At 36.2% G+C, this 23,882-nt stretch overlaps 1 protein-coding gene across 1 annotated transcript; it reads right to left on the bottom strand.

The window, feature by feature from the left end:
- Positions 1-14,714, bottom strand: otulinb (OTU deubiquitinase with linear linkage specificity b). The gene is made up of 9 exons (XM_053504872.1): positions 14,643-14,714; positions 14,258-14,407; positions 9,395-9,550; positions 9,202-9,272; positions 8,919-9,031; positions 8,009-8,152; positions 7,478-7,588; positions 3,331-3,600; positions 1-2,477 (listed from the first exon to the last, which is right to left on the bottom strand). The coding sequence occupies exons 2-9, from the start codon at positions 14,374-14,376 to the stop codon at positions 2,214-2,216; spliced, it is 1,248 nt and encodes a 415-aa protein (XP_053360847.1). The 5' UTR covers positions 14,377-14,407; positions 14,643-14,714; the 3' UTR covers positions 1-2,213.
- Between the last annotated feature and the right edge of the window lie 9,168 nt (positions 14,715-23,882).

Genomic DNA, 23,882 nt, shown 5'->3' with positions numbered 1-23,882 from the left:
GCAAAATGGCTCAACTTTTACCAATTCATATGATTGCAGGACAGTCTATTTAGGTTGCACTTTTGGATGGTATGTAGCCAACAATCCAAGAGAGATGAAAAGGAGTAAAAGAACAAGAAAACCAAATTGGACAGAAGAGCAGTGTTTACTTTTAGTTTTACATTCAGTGTTTGGAGAATATTTCTTCTTTCTGCTATTTTGTCCTCTGCTATAGACACTCTTAAGCCTCTCAAAAGTCCACCTCTCTACAAAATTTTTTACCTTAGTAGCTGTTTTTTTTTTTAGGATGCTGTTGCAATAATAAAAAAAAAGATTTATTAGACGCCTAGGAGCACATTTTATCCAGGGGCGCCAATAATTGTGGAGGGCGCTGTATACACACTCAGACACACAAAAAAAGAAAATTTTCTTGTATGATTTAGTTTCTTAAAGCATGTTATCTTGAGCAAGAACGTATGTAACAATGCAATTGTTCTTAACAAACTTAAACTGCATAAAAAAATTAAATAGATGGCATTTTGAAAAATTACATCTTAACCATTTCATATATAGAAATCATACAAACAATTATACAAGCAAACATTTCTAATTTAAATCCCATCTCCTCCAAATATATTTTGTACAATTCTCCAAATTATATGTACAATAATCCCTGAATTTTGCATTAGCATTCAATTATAGCATTGCTTAACCTGTGCAAACAAGATAATTTGTTTTGTATTTCTAAATAAATAAATATATAAAAAGAAAGAAAACCGAAAAAAGCGCAGAGATTTGGAAATGTAAAAACAATACATTTTCAATAAAGTCTTTAAACAAATCACTTGCATAAAGTAAAATCTGAAGCAAATGTATATACAGGTGCTTTATGATAAGAGGGGTAGAAGGGTGGAGAGTGAACTTCTAAGTGCATTTCCATATGAGCTACTGACAGAGGAAAGGGCAATAGTGCACTGAATTGAATTCATCTTCAAAATTTCAGCATTTAGTTTTCAGTTAAGGATAGGTACATTTTCAGTTTCTGCAAGACACAAATTATATGTTTACTTAATTAATCAATTAAATAATATTTTTTAAAAGCTTGGTGCAAAAGAAAAAAAAACTTCTTGAGGTCTGGTGAGAATTCATTATTATATATTGGTATTAATCATCACTGTGCCTGTTCTGCTTATTTAAATGTTTTGTGCATTCTTCAACTTCATTTATGTTTAAAATGCTTTAAAAGTCTCACAGCTAACAAAGTGTGTCTGTTAATGCTCTCTGAGAATCCATTTTTGAAATATCTCAAACTCCTACTAAAATTAAATGTCACTCCTCTTCTGAATGTGCTGTTTCAGCATCTATGTAAATGAGCCATTGCAGAGCTACACCCCCCAGAGAGCTGAGCAACAAGCTGAAAGATGGTAACTTCTTATATAAGGTCAGGTAAGAGGGAAAAATCTAGCTTGCTTGTTTAAACCCTGGACAATACAATAAGCAGAAAAAGTATTTTCACCATAATTATTAGTTAAATACATACACAGTCAATTTATATTGGCTGTATATTATCACAAATCGTAACCTAGCTCCACATCGTGTTACATTAACTAGTATTGATTGTTGGTATGACAGAATGGCTAAGTAATAAGCATGGCTTTGTGCCCATACTCTGATTACTGGTACAGAGACATCCCTTACCAATGACATTCAATGTGTCATTGTAGGCATATTCATTTTTCCCTTTTTTTGCCCAAAAATGGACACTTTCAGTTGCATCCCAATCAAATACCTTAACTTATCATGTTAGCCTGTACACAAGTCTGATCTCTGAGTCTAATCAGGCTGATAATATCTGAATAGATTTCGGTTCACGTTAAAAATGAAAAACACTCTCCATTTTCCGTGACAAAAGCAGACAACCTGCACCAGCGCACCAGGAGACGAGCAATGGATAATGACTGGTAAGGAGAAGGGCTGGGGGTTCAGCTAAAATCTGAGATTTCAAAACATCTGCGCATCTGTCAATCATATGTTGATTGGCTCATTTGTCATTTTCACTACAGACAAAAAGACTCCTTACCACAACCAATGATAAATTCTATGTAAAAAAAGTCAATCAACCATAAAAAGGTTGGAAGGATTGTGGATGAAAAATAATATGACATAATGAAGTTTCCAGATATCTTTGGAAAGTATCTGTGACTTTCTTCAGATTTTCTCTATAGTCATAAAATCTATAGACGTGTAGTTTTTCCTGTTCCACCCTTGGGCAGGTTCCATGTAGGCTTGATTGACCGGTCATGTTTTGTTGATTGTAGTTTGACCTGTTTAGAAACTGGCACGTTATAGTGTCGATCGTCCTCTGTGACCAGGCTAAGACAGGGCCACTTTGTCATGTCATCTGGGTAGTAAGTGATGAACTCTTCGGTGTCCGTCTTGTAGAGCCGAAAGACCCGAAGCGTATGCTGCAGGGAGTAGCCGAGCAGAAACATCTCCACCTGCAGCAGACAAAAAAGATCTTTAGGGACTCATATCCTTTACTTAGTGGCTATTCTGCAAATATCCACAATGGCATGATAGGACTAAAAAATATTTTAGACTGAATTTTTCACATAAGCATAGACAATGACAATAGAATACATGGATATTATGTTCTTCTATCATCACATGTATGTGCTTGTATTCAGTATTTTAAAAGGGGGCAATAAAAAAAATAAATAAAAGCACACTTTTAAATTACATGAACATTTAATGGTCAGAATTAACAATAATATTGCTATTTACATTGTATGATTAAAATTACTCTTAACCTGTGGTGGGCCAAGTACACAATTCCTGTACTTAAGTAAGATAAGAAAAATATTACTTGAGTAAAAGTACTTAACTTCAAATTTACTGAGTACTGAGTTTGTATTAGCTCAATGTAGCCTTTAAGTCATAGTAAAAATATCTCTCTCTCTCTATCCGCAACCTTCTCCACTTCTGATTTTAAACACCCGCTACATGATTCATTTTCGTCTTAAAACGTTAGCATGTGGTGATAATACTGTTTCAAGTAATAAGTAACTGCAAGCCACTGTGGTTGTAATGTAAAGATATGCAGAAATGTAGTGGAAAAGAAACTACAGAACTTTTTGTAGAACGTAGTTGAATAAAAGTAAAAAGCATACACTAATAAAACTATTCAAGTACAGATATGTGAAAGCTGTACTTGAGTACAGAAAAAAACTAAAAATGTACTTAATTACCTTCCAACTCTGCTACGAATGTAAAAAAGTACTTGGCCTTATTGCCAACAGTAGTTCTTAAAATTAAATTTTTTTTTTTATAAAGCTTCATTAAAGTACCCACCTGTTCCAGACCTCCGCTGAAGCCCACATGTCTGAGATGATTAGTGAGAAAGCTCCTGGGACATTTCGAGGTGTCCCGAGCAAAAAGAAGCCAGCAGAACTCAGGTACATTGGAGCCCTTCTTCATGTCGGAGTGCAGCTGAATGACCGTCTTCAGCATCAAGAACTTCAAGGCCTCCAGCAGCTCATATTCTTCTCGGCCCCCAACAAACAGTTCCTGGCAAAAACATTCCCTCTGCTCCGGACTCTCACACTGCACCGCCTTCTGCCACTGTAGGAACACCATTGGGGAAATACAAAGTCAATCAGGGCATTGGTAAGGTCACACACTTAGTCAATCTGCAGCATACCTTATTCATGTCAATGTTAATGTATTCCTGTTATTTCTGATCTGTGTATACTCATACCTCATACTACGTCAGGAAATACCATCAGTCTTAAAACCTTGCTGGTTTTAGTATGAAAAACACAAGATTTAATAAATTAAGTGCTAATTTACTTGGTTTCTTAGAATAACAGTTTTAAAGTATAGCAGTGTCTACTGCTGCGTCGAAGAGGATCATTTAGACTAATTGTAACCTATACATTAAAGCAACATTTTCAAATGCATTTCCATCAGCGCTTGGCAAAAGGTTTAGTTTCAGGTAGGTTTGAATGGTGCAATGCAAACCACAACATCAACTGCACTTTTAGATGGCAGATGTTATGACTAAGACAGTACAAGTGCTTTGCTAAACAGATTAGGGGCAAGTTTGAGCATATCCCAGGTGAAAAGCGCACATAGTATATTTTCTAGCCATTTTGATGAATGACTGGCAGTTTTGGTTTTGCCATTTCCTTGCTTTTAATGCCTGTGTTGCATTTACTGGTGGTCTCATCAAACTGAATGCTTCAAAAGGAGTTTTAAGCAAACTCAAATCTCATCCTATACTCTGTGGTAAGAGCCTGAGACATGTCAGGCATCACCTACAATAAAACAATTGGTCTTTGAGTAAACTTAGGGAAATTCCTAACATCAAAAGAGGCTACACAACAGCCTTATTGAAAAATTTTATCCACTGCATTGTGATAATTTGTGACATAAAGTATTATATTGGCCCTCCATTTCTGCCGGCAATCTCATCAGTGATCTGACTTGGATTTCTGAAGCTGTGAGAAGTTCAATACTAGCCTGAAACCAGTCCTCAACAAGGAACATTGGCCCACTAGAAAAATGTGTTGATTCTACAAAGAATATGGTGGTCAAGACTGCACACAACAGTACCAAAGTTGGCATGTACCTGGGGTTGCATAAGACCTTTAAAGGGGGGTGGGGTGGGGGGCAAGGGGCATCCAACTACTACAGTCACCTTGGAGCCTGGCTTTGTACCTTGTAAGTCATTACCCAAAACCAGGGCCCATATTTACAAAGCTTCTTAGAATTCTCTCAGAGCACTCCTATCTTAACTCAGTTCTAGCTGGGAGTCCTAGACTAAAATTGATTTAGGAATCTTCTCAGAACAACTCTGAATAAGGAAAGTACAAAATTCTTTATCTTAGTTAAAGCGTGGTTGACCCTGTTGCTACGAATGATGCAGCAATTTAAGGACTGTGATTGGTTGATTAAAAAATAACCTTGAAATAGAATATATGATAATAGAATAGACAGTGAAATCATAATGTTTGAATATGAAAAAATTGTATAATCATGATTTAAATATCTTAAAGATAATTAAAACAGCCAATTTAAAGCAACCAATTTTCATACAGTAGTTACTATATTAAAGTTCTTACATTTACAGCAGACAGTGAAATCGTAATGTTTGTATATGAAAAAAAAAATTATAATTATGACTACAGGCCACTTTATGCAAAGTTTCCGTTATAGACTAATTATCTTAAAGTTAATTAAACAGCCAAATGTTGGAAATGTGTCTACTTTTGAAGCAACCAATTTCCACACAGTAGTTACTATATTAAAGTTCTTACATTTATTTACCATACTGATTTTATTACTTTTAATTCATTTCAATTTCTTTATTGATGGGAGCAAAATGGCTCAGCTTTTACCATTTTATATGATTGCAGGACAGTCTATTTAAGTTGCACTTTTGGATGGTATGTAGCCAACAATCCAAGAGAGATGAAAGGAAGTAAAACAACAAGAAAACCAAATTGGACAGAAGAGCAGTGTTTACTTTTAGTTTTATGTTCAGTGTTTTAATAATATTTCATCTTCCTGCCATTTTGACCTCTGCTATAGAAACCCTTGAGTTTCTTAAAAGTCCTCCTCTTTACTCAAAACTAGAAATGATTCACAAAAAATCTTAGCCCTAAATACAGCTCCTAAGGTAAAAATTGTTATCTTTACTAAGATTTAGTCCTAAATTTAAGGGGAAATTTTAAGAAAATGTCATAATTCTTTTAGAATTTCATCACTTGGAGCAACTTTTAGGCTTAAGAAGCTTTGTGAATATGGGCCGAAATTTTTATCTGCTCCAATAAAAAAAGTCATTCTAAAATAATAGTAGTTTTTAAAAATTCATTTATAAGAAAAAAAAAACCTTATGGCACAACCATTATTATTCCTGCATTTAGTATTACAGTAAGTAGTACATAATCTACACTCAGCTCCAGTGGTCTGGTCTGTGCTGCAACAATCATGCAAAAGTATTAGAGCAACATTTTTTTGGGCATTGTGATATTTCATTTAAAGGAATACAACAGCGCTAATGTTAATTGTCTAATTTGTCTCAAGCGGCTATATTTTGTACAGCTTTGAAGTATTACAACTATTAACATTATCTAATAAACATTAAACTGGTGACTAACTTGTCTTACTGACTATTTAAATGTCTTGTTTTTTCCCTGCTCCACCATCCAGTCCAGTTGTATGTCAACTCGTCATTAGAACGTTGAAGCGATGAAATCGAAGTGATGGAGCTTAATGATTTGTTTGTGTCAAAAAAAAATATTCCAAGCTTATGAGGAGGGGAAAAAATGGTTCAAAATCTTTTGCGAGACAGCGACATCTAATGGTTTGAAGAAATTAAAGCAGGCATTAACTAAAGCAGTCATGCCTCCCTGAATACTCTAGTTTACATCACTTATATGACTACAATAAAATGTATAAATGTGAATGCATACGTTACTGTACTTATGTTTAAAATAAATTATAAATGTGTTTTTCAAATGGACTACACATTCTCCTTGTTATTTTAACCTATTAAAATATATCCACAATGTCCACTGTGAGCTCATGCATTTTTTTATTCCTTTATGCACGTCACGAGATTTCACTATTATCATAAGTCTGTTGAGCCTGGTGAATGCTTGTAATATTACTGGGTGCATGATAACCTTATATAAGGATGGATCAAGCTGAAATGCTCTGAATTGTTTTCCTTCTTATAACGCAACACTGTCTTATATTAGTAAAGCATTATAGTGATACGATTATAGGGTACTTTAGTGCTAAATCATTCAAAACTTTTAAACTAACGAAAAGTATTCTGAATCACCTTCAGTTTCTATTGAAACAGAATGCTTAAGAATGAATGGAGCTTCGGTATTGTTTACTCATCAAACAAGAATCCACCAATTTTAGACTATTTATAGCTCTAAAACCAGAATAGATTAAAAACAGTGGGAATTGATTCTGAATTGTTAACAGGTCTATTGATTCAATTATTAAATCAACCAAAAGAAAAAGCTAGATTAAATCGCCAAATTGATAAAACAACAAGCATGCACATTTTTGGAACACTACAACATTAACATTACAAACACACCCTTCTACGGATCCTGTAAACCGACTAAATTTTCCCCAGAACCTGTGCCAGGTCCATGAACCATTCTTTTGGAAATATCTTTGTGGGAAGATCTTGCCATAGACACAAGTAGGTCTTTCACAATAACACACTTGTTTCACACTACCCCCGGGGGCTGTCTGGAGTTCATAGAGCCACAGTTACACACACAGGAACATTTCTTTTTAATAACCAACTTGCAATAGTAGCAGGGATGTAATGCAATTTTAAAGAGTTTGGCTTAGAAAGAAAAAAGGCAGCCCTTTGAAGTGATTTTTTTTTAAATCGCAGACTACAAACTGCACATTTCGCAAAACATTACCAGTATGATGTGAAATAGTCTAGTTGTATTAGCGTTACCCTGGCTTCCAGAAACTTGAGACAATATTCCAGCTGTTTCACCGCTCCTCCATCATCCCTTCTCTGAAAAGGAAATCGCCAGTCTTCCAGTAAATCTTGCACACACTGCAGCTACATTAAACACAAAGCAAACAGCAGGGGATCACTGAATTATTCCAAATCAATTTTACCACAGAGATACTGCTGTCTATACATTCTGTCAATGTTAATGCCACATCATTTTTGTTGACCTAAACACAGATTTATTAGTCTGTGTATTAAAATAAGTAATAGTTACTTACAGTAACAGTAAACTTACTGTTAAGTAATAATAAACTTATTATAATTAAAATTATAATTATATAATTAACATAAATAATATATAATATATTAATTACTTGAAACAACTGCCTTAATATACCTTAAGGTAACAATTTTAACAACTTAAAATTCTTATTTAAATTAATTTAAAAAAGGAAAGAAAATGTAAAAATAAAAAGTGAATGTGAAGTATAAATGTGTTTGGGTTCTTGTAGAATACTGAAAACAAACCTCAACTATTTCAGCATCTTGCAGCCAGTTACTGAGTTTGTTAGACTGGTTGAAAAGCTGAAAAAGGGCTGCCCTCAGAGCGCAGTAGTTGTCACCTCGTACTATGCGCAGTGCCTCAAATTTTTGAGCTACTGCTTCATACCCCTAAAATGAATAGCACATAGAATTTGTCAAGAAGGCAAGAGACACGTCTCGCAGTGTGTAGTGCAGGGTTTCCCTAAGTAACCCTCTAAGGATCCCTTTCAAAGAGTTTTTCCTATGCTTGGTGGGTTTCCTCCCACAGTCCAAAGACATGCAGATTAGGCTAACAATTTTTCCAAATTGCCCACAGTATGTGAATGTGCGTGTGAATGTTGACTGGAGATTCTATCACGGTCATACAAATTGGGAATGAATAAAATGGTCACCATTGGTCTCCACAAAGGTTAATAGATAGATGGATGGATGGATGGTATTATTTATAAAACTTTAGTTTCATTGTGGTATCATGCATTTATCCCATTCTTGTTTTTGATGCTGATACATGGTTAGGTGTGATCTGCCTTAGCCTGTATTTTGGTTAAACTGCATTGCTTTGAAATTATGTTTTCTCAAAATCCTTTCTGTTATTATCAATCTAAATGTATCCACTGAACCATATTATGTGAGCACAATGCAATAGTTAATAGTTCACGGGTTAACCTTCTGCCCTCACTTTTTGTGCAGAAGCAGTGGGTCTACAGTATGCACAAGGAAAAACAACCATTTTATAGGCTGAGATTAAAATTACTCGATGCTTGTGATTTCTAAAATTGTTTTTTTTTTAGGAGGAAGCCCACAAACATACACAGATTAATATGTCAATCAGTAAAAGCATACCCTCAGAAATCAAACATTTTAGCATCTTTGAGGATGTGTCCAATATCTGTACCTTTCTGATTAGGTGACTTTTTGCTGTGTTTCCTTTCCACTCCCTGTGACTGTAAGAGAGCAGACCCTCAGAAGCCGACACGCTAGTCTGGTCCTCAAAATTAGACACTGAAGCTAGAAAAATAAATATAAAGCAATCATCTCGTAATTGAAACATGGACCACACCACACATTTTCCACAGCTGTAAGTACACTATGAAGTTAGATTTCACCTACTTTTACAAATAAAGTACATAGTACACAATCAATAGTGTGGAATATATAGTTTGCTTTGCTTTAAATACCTGCATTGGACAGCTGCTTCTCCTGTCTTTCCTGTTCTATTTCCTCTGCAGCCCTGTAAAGATCTTCTTCACTGTAAAAAAAAAAAGAAAAAAAAAGAAAGATGTGTTTAAACATGACCCTGTATGAGATTTGAAGAATATAAATTTGTGTACGGTCTGGCTTGACTAATCCGAACTGTTAAAAGTGCAGCACCCGTTATCATCGTCTGCTGCCGACATCTCCTCTGGACGCTGCTTGCACAGGCGGCTATCTTGATTTAAAGTCTTAGCTTCTTTCTCAGGAGCTGCTTGCATGCTGTAAGTCCTCTCTCTGCTTTTTCCATGTCTAGATGGACAAGCATCCTTTTCACTAGAAAACAGAAATTATCACAAAAGGTCTGAAACTCAATTTTTTTCAAAATTCAAGATTTAAAGATTAGAAGGATTTTTAGAAGGAAGTTGCTTTGCCTTGTTAAAGTTGCTCACTATTTGAAAAAGAATACCAAGTAAAATAAGGAACCAAGCAGTGTCATGAAGGCTCACTTTATTGACGATGTTACATGAAATAAGCAGCAGAATGAATTTAGAAGTCATTTTAATTCTTACACATTCACATTTCACAAAAACTTCCATAATTTTGATTGTGTAAAGCTGCTTTGCAACAATTGTTAAAAGCGCTATACAAGTAAAATTGAATTAAATAGAAGTCCTTTACAGTGAAAAGAACCTAATAATGTAGTTGCAAGCAACGCTGTGCGGGCTCAGGCACAAAACATGTGCGCTTTTTAGACCTCCAAACAAACCCGGATGTTGGGGAAAAAAAGCATCACACTATGACACACAATATAATTTCACTCAGGACGTTATTAGCCAATTTTCAGCATAAGTTTTTGGTCGCACTTTATAAATGTTAAAAATTATATATATTTTAAAGTGTGATGCTTAAAAAATATAGTGCGTAAGCCTAAAAATTGCGGGTTACATCATATCGAGGCGAAGAGGTCATATTGCTGATGTCATAGTGCTTAAGCCTAAAAATTGCGAGAAAATTTGTAGTCCAGCGAGACAATGACACACTTGTAATACATCTGGGGAGAAACCGGGTGTTTGAGACTGGTCTAGTCGATCACCCTAACGTAATGCAACCCTGAAAAAAAAAACACTGGAAAGGCATCACAACAGAAGAATTCTGGTGATGCTGGTGATTTGATGTGATCTTGCAAGCAAGACATATACAACCAAATATTAAATGTTGCTTTGAGTGGTCCTCCACCAAAGGTGCCATGTTTACGTTGTTTAACCCACACACAATATGTTGGTTCCCAAACACTTGACCGCTGTGGGTTGCAGGAGATTATATTTGGGTCACGATTTATTGTAATTCTGCAGTACGTCTTTCAGTCACACAGGGGAACTAGTTACTTGTGATCTACTGTCGTGGTTTATGTCATAATTTCGCATTTCCGCATGATAAATTTAGAGTAAGAATAGAGGAAATTAAAACATTTAGATAGTATGTGAACTTTGCCTATAAATGCATTTATCTGGTAACATTCAGCCAATCTAGCTTTATTGTTTTGACTTACAGTCTTATGCAAAAGTTTAGGCACCCCTTGATAACAGATTTTGGTGATTTTTTTTTAATTGAAAAGATGTTAACACAGTCTCGTTTGGAAATTTAAAAAATGCACAATATTTCCAGCAAACGTTAATGCATACTGTAGTTACTTCTTATAACATAAAACGAACAAAAATAAAAAATAAAAACATTATTATGGCACTGTGCAAAAGTTTGGGCACCCAACATAATCAGTACTTAGTAACACCTCCACTGGCAGATATCACTGCTTGCAAACGCTTTTTATAGCCAGCTTAAAGTCTTACAATTCTTGTACTTGGGATTTTCTCCCATTCTTTCTTGCAGAAGGCCTCTAGTTCTGTAATATTCTTTGGTCGTCTTGCATGCACAGCTCTTTTAAGACCTATTCACAAATCTTCAATGATCTTTAAATCGGGGGACTGTGATGGCCATTCCAAAACCTTCAGCTTGCGTCTCTTGAGATATCCCATAATGGATTTCAAGGTATGTTGAGGATTGTTGCCCTGTTGTAGAAGCCATCCACTTTTCAGCTTCAGCTTTTGTACAGATGGTGTGATGTTAGCTTCCAAAATTTGCTGGAATTTAGTGGAATCCATTCTTCCCTCCAACTGTGCAATGTTTCCTGTGCCACTGGCTGCAACACAACCCCAAAGCATGATAGAGCCACCCCCATGCTTAACAGTTGGCAAGGTGTTCTTTTCATGAAATGCTGCTCCGTTTTTTTCTCCAAAAATGCCTTACTGTGGCCAAAGAGTTCTATTTCAACTTCATCAGTTCACAGCACTTGTTTCCAAAACACACCAGGCTTCTGTGTGCACAAGGTTTAAATAGTCAAAGTATTTGTAAAGCTTTGAAATTGGCATTTACTAATGACAGCTGTTGTCATGCATCAGATCTAATGAGCTGACATTACCAGCCTCAAAAATCACTAATTAATAGCACTCCAGATTACTTACCAGGCCTTAGCAGACCATAAGAGCAGACTCATCTCAATATCAACTGTTCTAATGAGATTACTGTATATTTTGGACGCCTTCAGCATTGTTTTACAGTATAGAAACAAACAAAAATCAGAAAAGGTCTGGAAGTTGCATGGTGTGTCCAGACCTTTGACTGGTAGTGTATTTGGAATATGAAGGCCTCCATGCCGTTGTTTAAACAGTTAATTTGATTAGTGCTTCGAAGGTAAGGTGTGTGAGCATAAGGTAATATGTTCCCACAAAGTAAATAACTTGTTCCCACAAGGTAAGTAAGTAACTTGTTCTCACAAAATAATTCGTTCCCTTAAGGCCGTGGTTCTCAAAGTGTGGGGCGCGCCCCACTAGTGGTGAATACAGATATGACAGGTGGGGCGCAATGAACGGGAGGGAATTAGTGGAAAATAATAGAAAGGTACCTATTCTAATTCATGCTTTTCTTTAATGACAATAAAGATCGGACACTCGAAACTAAACAATCACACGGAAAGAAATGGATCATTGATACAAGTAAATTAAAATAACATCAGAGAAAAAGTGGAACCATAGTGCAACAATAACGGTTTAACGTCGGCATGTTAATTGCAGAGGAACAATATATAAGGAAACATTCGGTATTATATATGTAATTTCATTTATTCCAATGTGTATGCTGATGTTTCTGTATTTTTGTTAAAAATTTATATTTTATCAGGCAGTACTAGTCTGGCATTTCTAGTTTCCAGTGTGGCAACAAAGTTGCTTTTTGATCCTTCAGACGCTGAACAAAAAGGAAGATCAATATCGTTCTACGCTTTTTGTTGGTGTGCGGCATTTTACGATGATCCCTAAATCATTCGTTGCACCGTAGAGAATAATGGTGTTTATGCTTTTAAACATGTATAAACCACTCTGTCACCAGTCTTGCTGTGTGTATTGGTGCATTATCATCCTGATACATCCTGAAGCACCGCCTTTAGGATACAATATTTGAACCATTGGTTGCACATGGTCCTTCATGATGGTTCGGTAGTCCTTGGCAGTGGCACAAGTATTGGATCTAGGGAATGCCATGATATTGCAGCCCAAACCATCACTGATCCTCCCCCCCTACATTTTTGGTGGAAACAGGACAGTTTAGGTGCACATTTAATTCTGCAGTGAGTTGGGCAGCTGTGGTTTCATGTTTTTTGGACACAATCCGGGTTAGCACCCAGACATCCCTTTCAGACAGCTTCCTCTTGGGTCCACAGTACTCCTGTTGGTTGTGGTTCGTTCTTCTTGGTAGTATGCTGACATTACCCTGAATACATTACAAGACTTGCTGTCTTGGTCACAGATGCGCCAGCGAGATGCGCACCAACAATTTGTCCTCTTTTGAACTCTGATATGTCAACCATAATGTTGTGTGCACTGCAATATTTTAAGCAAAACTGTGCTATTACTCTGCTGGTCAAATTTAGACATGAAGCCTCCAAAACTAAATTCAGTTTCATTGTCCAACCCCTGTAGTTTGTTTCTACAAGATAATGACTTTTTACCACAAGATAAATAACTTGTGCACACAAGGTAAGTAACTTGTTCCTACAATATATATTGTTCCCTCAATGCAAGTAACTTGTTCCCTTAAGATAGTTTGTTTCCAAAAGATAATAACTTGCTCCCATCTTGTGCACACAAGATAACTCTTTAATCTTACAAGATAAGATTATCTTGTGCACACAAGTTAAATAATTAACTAACCAACAACTGGACTTGTTTGAAGTTTCTGAAGATGTGTGATCCAGACTCCCTCTGCCCTCTGGACCTGTCTGACTCATCCTGGTACCCCGCTTCCGGTTGGAGACCTCGTCATATGGATGCACCATGTGTCTCTTTGGGGTGTGCCCGGCATTTGGGAACAGTTTCACTCCATCTATGAAGACGGTTCTGGCCTCGACTGATGTTGACAGCTGTTTCTCTGTTGACTTGGCTGCAGTTGCTTGATAGTTCAGGACTGGAATTTCCTATGAGTCTACCTAAGCCTCCAAAAACTACCTGGACTCAATATTAACATCAACTGTTACACTGAACTGCCTGCCATCTAACACACAGAACAGTATGAATGCAGATTAATTCCTGCTTTCTGTTTCACCCAAATGAGGATGGGTTCCCTGTTGAGTCTGGTTTCTCTCAAGGTTTCTTCCTATTACCATCTCAGGGAGTTTTTCCTTGCCACCGTCGCCCTCGGCTTGCTCATCAAGGACCATCTGACCATTTGGATTCATGCACATTCACATTCCATATACAAACTTAAATAATTCTTTTGATTGTGTAAAGCTGTTTTACGACAATGACGACTGTTAAAAGCGCTATACAAATAAAGTTGACTTGAATTTTACTTCTTATCCAAAATGATGAATCACATGAGAGGTTAAACAGAAAGTCCAGTAGCCAGTTACAGTGTATCATGCCTCGCTCACACATCACTGCAGTTATAAACGTTGGGAATGATTAACCCTAAGATGATGAGAGCACTTACCCTACATGCTTGGACTTCTTGCAGGACTCAGAGGTCTGACCTACAGCTCCTCGACTGGGTTTGGTTTTGTTAGTCCTGCGACTGGCTCCATTTTTCACAGCGGACTGAGAAGCACGCATGTTGCAAAGACACCCTTCATCTCTTTTACACCTGTAAGTTACACACATACACTCAGAGTGGGTAAACAAACGATGAGAAAGTGCTTTAGGGCCAGGAAACACAGCAGCACTTCCGTGAGGTGGGACAAGACAGCGCTGAGGAGGTTTATTAAACCAACTACAAAGTTTACACATTCATAATAGCACACGACAAACAAAATAATACAAGATAAATGTAAATAAACAATAAATAGTTTAATAGTCGATTTATTTTAATGTTTATTTACCTTTGGGTTAGGTGTCACTGAAGGCTAACACGTAAATTGAAGTTAGCGACAGCCTACTGATCTCATTTCCACGCATGACGAGTCACTTCCTGTTTACAAGGCATCATGGGAATTGGAGTTTCCGCAAATGATTACAGCAATAGAAGGTTCGAGGCCTCATCAGAATTCATTTAATGTACTCTAAAGACATTGGCAGGGAATTATAGCTAAGTCATAGTGGATCATTTAATCGTTTTGTTTTGCCTTTGGCTCACATATAGTAATATAATGAAAATGTTAATTATTAATATTATTAATTAATATAAGCATGTTTCATGTAAATGTAACACATACATTTCTGTAAAATCCTTTAACATCGTATGATGGTATTGGATTTGTGCAATAAAACTTACTGTACTATAGGTTTGCAGGCCCAGTTTATGAAGCCGTGTCTTATGACATTTCCCACAACGCAAGGTCCTCTCTGTATTTGTGAACCCGTCTAGATTGTGCCCTTTAAGTCCCTCTGTTTTTTTATTTATTTTTTAAAATCAGTTTTAAAGCTGTGGCCAAAGGTTTTGAGAATGACACAAATATTAATTTTCACAAAGTCTGTTTAAATCTTTTTTTCAAATAAAGAGGGAGAGAGAGAGAGAGAGAGAGAGAGAGAGAGAAAACTATGGTATACTGAATAATTACAAGCAAGTTTTAAAGGCTTTTATTTACATTTATGTTATGTTTATGCAAAGTGTCAAAATATTTATGCATAAAAAATATTTGCCGTGTTGACTCTTCTTTTTCAAAACCTCTGCAATTCTCCCTGGCATGCTGGACCACATGCTGACTGATGGCAGCCCATTCTTGCATAATCAATGCTTGGAGTTTGTCAGAATTTGTGAATTTTTGTTCCCTGAGGATTTTTTTGTACCATTCTTTATTTAAGGCTGCGTTCTTAGGCAAAATTGAGAGGTACACATGAATGATCTTAGGATAGTTAACTGTTGGCATGACACAGGAATGATGGTAGTTAAAAATAATTATAAACTACTTCAACCAAAATTACTCACAGTCAGACACAGACATATTTATCAGTCAATCCTGGCCTTATTTGAAAAAGCATCTTGTTTACATATACAATGCATACAGTAAGTGTTCACAGATTAAAAAGGAAATTTAAATCATGCATTAAATCATATAATCATATATTAATCCTATTAAGTGAGTCACACAGACTTAAGGTACCTTAATTCATTTCAGGTTTTGAAGTTTGTTTAAATGTACTTTAAATATGTACTTTAAACTGTTTTACAGCTACTGGGGTCTGACTAAGTGTATCTTCATGTCTAAGAGACTATACAGTGGTCAAAAAAGAAGTAAGTGAACTATTTGCAGTTTCTTGGTTTTCTGCATGAACTTGTAATGAAATGTTATCTGATTTTTAACACAGGCACAAATATGAACAAACACAATATTAACCTGATAAAACACAAACGGTCATGATCTTGGCTGGCTGGACATGTCTAGGGACTGTAGCCCCACCACCACATCATTTCCATTTAATCTCAGGACATTTCTGCAGAAAACCAAAAAACTGCAAACAATTCACGTTCATTTCTTGCCAGAGTAATTATCCACAGTTAAAATGCTGAAACAGGGAAAAAAGCAGCATACATGATTTAGTCACTATTATTTTTTTTTATTCCACCAATATCAATACTGTATCTGAGATTTAACTAGCTGATGTGCCGTAGGGGTACATACCACTGTACTCTGAACTTTCAGTAGGACATTATTCACAGTACATTATTCTTAGTAAAACATTATTCTTTTAATGTTGTCTTCATCAGATTACACCAAATATTTCTCAAATGTAAAATAAAAAACCCTCTAACTACTACAATTATTTTACTTAGCAGATCATATCTTTTAAAATGTTGTCACGTTCGCCATGGACAATTTGTTTCTATGACCACCAGAGGGCACACTTTCTCTCTTTTTTTTTGCTCAAAAGTTTGGGATCACTTTCCAAATCCATCCATCCATCCATCCAATACTGTTCTTGCAAGAACTATTCCAGAAAGACTGACCTCCGTGACTTAAAATAAAAACCATTATTGTTCATTATTCATTTTGTTCAACAATCATTCATTGTTTTGAAATTCCCAGGATTGTTGTAGAATGTAGAAAAGAAATCACTAAACAAAAACAAAGAAATTCTCTTACTTTTACTATTAAACAAATCTGTGAATACTACTGTGGGTTTTTATCAAGGGTTGACGTTTCACCAGTATCCTTTCTTTTCTGTAGTGTAGACAGCTCATTTGTTAGCTGCTCATGACCATACCATGGCTGACCTATAGATGGCGACATTTCCAGTTTATTTTGCCAGTCCACTCAAAAGGCCTGACTATATATATATATATATATATATATATATATATATATATATATATATATATATATATATATATATATATATATATAAAATGATGATGATAATAATAATCTTATTGAATTAATTAATAATACAATATAATAAAGTAATTATTATTATGGTTGCACATACTAATGTATAATAAAGATATGTTTACTTAACATGATTAATTTTCTATATATATATTGAAGTTGTATTAACATAAAGTTTTATATACATTTAAGACACTGTAATGTTAAGTATAATTTATTACACCATGTTAAAGGGACATTAATTATTTATTTATTTTATTGAATCTTTAAATTGAAACTTTTGTTGTGGAGTGATTATTTTTTCATGTTATTACTGGTTATGACCACTAGAGGGTTCTAGTGTTACGTGTGTAGGATTACTGTTGAACTGCTGGGAAAATGCTGTTAGATAGTAAAAAGAAAAGATAGAGTAGTGCCAGTAGTCATGTTAATTGTTTTGTCAGTAATAAAGAACCTTCCTAAACATGATGTGGTTTAAAATAGTGTTTTAATAAAACACACTTTTTACTAATGCAAAATATATTTAAATGGAATTTGTTAAAGCAACATTACCTTTTCTATGAAGCATGCAGTGTTGCTTTAAGTCAATATAATCAGGTCAAGTACATCCGACAAAATTAAAAAAGATCTGTTACTTAAGTAAATGCATTCTGTACATCACGCCACCTGAACAAACACAATCCACTGATTGTTCATACAACTGTTTTTTTTTTTTAAGAACAAAAAGAAAGTATATTCGTAGACTCGCACCACACAGGGCAAGGGTTTGATTCCCAACTCGGGTCTGTGAATGTGGAGTTTGCATGTTCATGAACATATGGATTTCCCCTGGGTACTCCAGTTTCCTCCCACAGTCTGAAAGTCTGTTTCGTAAAGATTCATCTACATTATCATCAACATATTAATCCCAACATACTTGTGGTAATTTCATAAATCACATGCTTTGTTTTTTCCTGAAATCTTGCCTGAAATATCAGGCAACCATCTTGCCTGAAATATCTGCATCATTAGTGTCTCATTAACCACTTTATGCCTCTTATGTGCAAATGACTTTTTCCTTGTCATCCTCACCATCTCCTTATTGTTCTTGTTATTAACATCTGAAAGAAGAGCCTCTCTCACACTTTCACAGTTTTCCTCAGTTTCTCCTCTAAGATGAGGGATCGGGCAGTAAAAAAAGATTATTACAAAAGCAACACTTGGTTTGCCTTCAGGTTTGTGTTCGAGAGAGTTTACTATCACCACAGGGCAGCTCAGCTTTCTCAAGTGAGTGTGATATATTGACATTTTTTTCTTTAAGCTTTGAGATGTGGGCCTCTCCAACAGTGCTAAAATATTTATTATTGGCATAAACTTTGTATGAGGCACGATGTCTTGCACCAAGCGATCAGAAATTTTGATTTTAGTTTAGATCTGGAATAAGCAATGTGCCCTTTTTGTTTATACACTGCATTTGCCCCATTCTACTTGCAGTTCAGCAAAACCTATGAACATAAAAGATGCAGTTTCTTCTAAAACTGGTGAAGAGAGTACATCAGTGTACTCATCACGGCAAGGATTCATCAGCAAAGTGCATGCACATAGTATTTAGTGAGGTGGAAGAGTTGGAGGTGTTGAGGCTGCTGTGATAGGGATTACTGTGATGGTAACATGACTATACTTCACTTCATCCACTGAAGTGAGGATGCATTCATGAACTTACCTCTGACTTAGAGTCAGAGCGTCTTCGTACCTTAAGTTAATTAAGAAGTCCGTATTGGAAAGTAAACCTGTGGCTCTTTAAAAACAATGTTCCATAATACTTTATGGTAAGAAATTTTTCCTACATAATGTCCAGAGGGGGAGGGAATCTAAGTACATTTTCTTTGTTCCTGTACTTATGTGCAGTTTTTATTAATATGTGCTTGAGGCGTTATATTAGGGAATACTTTTACTTTTACTACTTTTACTAAATATAAATAGGTGACCTGAGTAATATTGTACCTGGGATAGCTGAAATTGTCACATTTTCAAATCAATTGACTAGAAAGCCAGTGTTGTAGCACATACTGTAGCCTTAGCACCAGTTTTTATTTTGCCCAAAGCATAACTAGATGATTTCAAAGTGAACCTGCATATTAGACAATTGTGGCTAAAAATGAGAAGCCTAGGTAAGATATGCATGACAAATATTGCATGCATGACATACAATATGGTATCTAATGTGACTTCAAATTTGATTTTAAAATTATAGTAGAAGCTCCCACAGACAATATGGCACCACAAATTCATGCAGAATATGGAGAGAAGTAGGGTAACAGACAGTGAAGGCAGCTTTTAAAAAACAAATCACACGCACATTAGGAAACCTGTTTTTGTATCCCTTACCAATTTCAAATTTGCATGCATGTGAAAGCAGCGCTGAGATATTAACTGAGTTTCTGATGGTTAATTAACCTTTTAGAGGAAAACGCTTTATTCAAGGTCACCACATGGCCTGATTCAACAATAGATTCAACAATAGAATTGGCCAATGTACTTGTTTTGGGGTATTTTGACCTCAAAGAATGTGTCATGTCCTTTCTTAAAACTATAAGCTGGGACCATGGGCCTAAAATAATTACCCTATAGGATGGTCATTTTCATTTAAGAAAAGTGTGCGAATTGTTAAGTTTTAAGATTAATTAAAATAATTATTGCTAGATGTGTTCGCTGCACCTCGATGCTTATCAGCAGTATTTCAGGGAGAGAAAAACAAACACACACGCACACATGATGTGTCTGTGAAGATCTCTGTTTATTATCAGCAAAGAGAGAATATTTAAGCCTTGGATTAGGTGCCCTGCATCACGTACATCTTGTACATCAAAGGAACCAGTCATGAGCATGTAAGTCATAGAGAAACCCAGACGCAGACAGACAAAAGGAAATACATTAGCATTTTCCAGTTAAAAGGGTTCCAGTGGCCACAAGCTATTTGTATATTCGTCTTGATACAGGATATACAGTAGGAAGTGTTTGGAGGTATTTGGAAGCACAATGAAGGGGTTATTTTATGGGCAGAGAGGCATATAGAAAAATTCGCATCATATTACAAAACCTTACAGTATAGTGATGCGTTTATGCAAAAAGTGATCAACTTAGGTATATATATATATACTGTAGTTATTTGCTGTATGCAGGGTCGTTTGGGGCCTGGAGTCTATCTCAGGAAACTTAGGGTGGGGTACACCCTGAACAAGGTGCCAAACCATCTCAGGGCACACACTTAAATGCTCATTCACATACGAAGGGCAATTTTGGAATGACAAGTAGACTGATCTGCATGTCTTTGGACTGTGGGAAGGAACCCACCAAGCACAGGTAAAAACATGCAAACTACATTCATACAGACCATGCATGTGGGAGGTGCAAGGCGACAGTGCTAATCATTAAGCCACTGTGCTGCCATTAACTCAAAAATATATGTTAAATCCAACAACATAAGTAATCCTGGCTTTAAATGTTACTGGCATTAAATGTTTAAGTAGAAATAAGAGGAACCACAGTACACCCCAGTTTTCATAGGCATTGCCTACAGTAGTGTTCTAACCCAACAAACTCCTCGACCATTTATGAAGGAAAATCAATAGAGCTTTATTTACAAGATCTAATATACTTCTATGACAAGCAATATTCTCAAATACACCATAAATATCATAAATCAGAAGTTAAACTTGACTTTTGAAAACTTGACTCTTTTTTTTTTTTATGTTAAAACACCCCCCTGTTTAACTCTAAAGCAGTGGCAATTGTTTTCATGTCTGCTTATACATGCTCTTATCTAGTGTCCAATGAACACCACGAAGTTGGTCTTTCTTCCAAGTGGTACAGGTCCTAATGTCATGCACATTCTGATGCAGTGCTATGCTTTCTTTATAATGCAAACTTTAAAAAGACCCTGATTCATGCAGACGAGTCAAATTTAGTCAATGTCAATACATCAAGAATATTTCAAATTGCTTGGATCTGTAACTCCTTTTTTTCCATACCCCTCATTCTGGCCAAATTAATCACAACAGCTGCAGCTGATATAAAATCAATGTGAGGTGTGTTTATGAGTCAAGAGTCTTGTGAGATTAAAGGCTTCCATAAATATTGATTGCCCAATGATGTGCATGGGGATTGCCCATCTGGCCTAATTCCGTAATGTGTGTGTGTGTGTGTGTGTGTGTGTGTGTGTTCATACACTCTTCATGACCATGCTGTTCCTCCACCTTTCATCAGATACGGTGTCATCATTCATTTTTTATTCTCTCGCTTGCTGCTTGCTCGCTCTGCAATGCCAGGGGTTCTCAACCTTGGCCTTGGATGACCACTTCCTCTGCATATTTTATTGTTTAGCCGATTAACAGCCTCTTCTGAAGTGGGTGTAATAAAGCAGGAAAAACACTAAAATGTGCAGGAGATGTGACGTGCACTAGGGTTGAGAACCACTTTGTTAATGCCATTGTGCCAGTCCATTACCAAAGAATAATCCAATGACCAAATGTCCTTTACTGACATCTAGAGACTGATTGCAGCACATACTATACTATATTTAAAACCATTTTATATTTGTTTTCTCTATTTTGGTCACAGTGAAGTTCATGTTAGATGTAGTGTATTGTTCTATTCAGACTATACTGTAGATACACATGTTGAAGATTTTTTTTGGAGATTTCTTGATATTCACATTTAAATGTGTGTGTGTGTGTGTTTAAACTTAGATGTTGTTCTTTATTTTGCCATGGCAGTGTGGGTTCATGGCATTCAGGTTATATTTGAATCTTTTCTCAATTATTTTAAAAGGCTGTAATGGGATCAAAGCCAAATACACACTTGTTATTGGAGATATTAAACTGTAATACACACACACACACACACACACACACACACACACACACACACACACACACACACACACACACACACACACACACACACACACACCTTTTGTTTTACAGTAAATGATACAGAGATTCCCATTCCTGTTGTTTTGTCTAAGTTAGGAATATTTATTTGATTTATGAGTGTATGAGTTTGAGTTTATGTTGCAGTATAAGTACTTCTTCATTTTTTTCTAGTGGCAAACAAACCCTCCTGTGTTAAAAAAATCTAATAAACTAAATATTTCAGTTTTTTTTTATGGTGAGTAGATAAACATTGTAAAGACAGAACATTTGGTTTCACATAAGAAAATTTTGTGTTGAGAGAGTCAGTTCGAGCCTCATAATAACCTACAATGGCTACGGCCATCACCCAGTTTAGTTTTTTCACAAAAATGAATGAAGGAAAGGATCAAAGATGGATAGAATGATAAAAATGTTGGCTATAATTTTGCATGATGGGTCCCGGTATTCCCTGCGATGTGACCGTATAAAGCTTGGTGGTTGGAACTCGTCAATTGAGAGAATTAAAGCATATTTTATGGAATGGAAAAAAGTGAAGAAAATGAGTGTGCACTTGGATTTTTAATATATGCCGAGAATTTTTATAAAATTGTAGGAGGGGCAGGATGTTAGCTGAGGCATCATGCTAGGTTGCAATGTTTGGTGGTAAGCATCAAATTATCTGGGAGTTATGGAACTTTAAAGCTTTTGTCTAAGTTCAAAGACTTCTAAAGACTTATGAACCATAAAGATCTATATAACTGTTTTTTATCTGTGTAAAATAATGGTTTCTTTACTTGTTTAGAGAGGCAGCGTACACCCTGGACAAGGTGCGAATCCATCGCAGGGCACACACACACTACTGGCAATTTGGGAACACCAATTAGCCTAACCTGCAAATCTTTGGACTGTGGGAGGAAACCGGAGTACCCGGAGAAAACCCAACAAGCACGGGGAGAACATACAAACTCCATGCACACAGAGACTGGAATCAAACCTGGCCGGAAATTGAACCCGGATCCTAGAGATGTAAGGCGACAGTGCTAACTACTACACCACCATGCCGCCCTTAACACTGGATATATAGGACAGAGTTAAGACTATTAGTACTATATGCAGTATAATGCGTGCCAATGCTGACCCATGTCCACTGTCAAAAGAGCCCAAAATAATGTTTGACTCATCTTTTGACCATCAGAATTGGATCAAAGAGCAATGGAAGGAGGTGACCTGGTCTTACATTTATTTTTACGTACGTAAATGACTGGGTGTGTGGGGGAAAGATGGCACCAGAATGCACTATGGGGAGAAGAAAAGCTGGCTAAGGAAGTGTAATGCTCTGAGTAAAAAACACTGGAAAAGACTAGGCTCTGGTGCAAAAATGATTAGGAATGGTTTAAGAAAATTTTTAAGAATTTAAATTAATAACTTGGCCTGCTTGAATCGATTCTCCCCAGACATGGATCGAGCATATGTGGACAGATTCCATGTGCTTTATAACTGAAATGCTGGCTTCTTTAATGACCCAAACATGTGGAAATGGCTTGGATCAAGGCCAGGACTGTATGATAACTCCCAGCTGAGTTCCTGTAATGTGCAAGTGGTGTTTGAAAATGATTGTGTGTACAGTTCCCACAGACAGATTCTTCTGCAAGCTGGCAATAGGTTGTACATCAATTTTCAAGGATTAGATGTTTTACTTACTGAATGTACAACTGCAGAACAACTGCAGTGGGCTCTGAGCCCGCAGGGCCGGGATCTTCATTCATGAATATACAGTACAGCCTTGTTTAAAAAATTTGCACCGTTCAAATATTTTACTGCGGTCTCATCACTGCACTGTGCTTGAAGTCTTTGGTAAATGTCAATTAGTTTTATGCCCCTAGTACTTTAGGGCCTGTCATTC

Source organism: Clarias gariepinus, chromosome 1 (genome assembly GCF_024256425.1).
Source record: "Clarias gariepinus isolate MV-2021 ecotype Netherlands chromosome 1, CGAR_prim_01v2, whole genome shotgun sequence".
NCBI classification, from domain to species: Eukaryota; Metazoa; Chordata; class Actinopteri; order Siluriformes; family Clariidae; genus Clarias; species Clarias gariepinus.
The sequence above is the reverse complement of the archived record's forward strand: the minus strand, read 5'-3'. Positions and strand labels throughout refer to the sequence as shown.

What these genes read in the sequence shown, in the direction of transcription:
- otulinb (XM_053504872.1), bottom strand. Translation starts at nt 14,376, where the DNA reads ATGCGTGCTTCTCAGTCCGCTGTGAAAAATGGAGCCAGTCGCAGGACT. An exon ending in AAAGTCACCTAATCAGAAAG is followed by an intron (nt 8,153 to 8,918) that starts GTACAGATATTG and finishes TATTCATTTTAG; the next exon opens with GGGTATGAAGCAGTAGCTCA. An exon ending in TCAAGTTTCTGGAAGCCAGG is followed by an intron (nt 3,601 to 7,477) that starts GTAACGCTAATA and finishes GTGTTCCTACAG; the next exon opens with TGGCAGAAGGCGGTGCAGTG.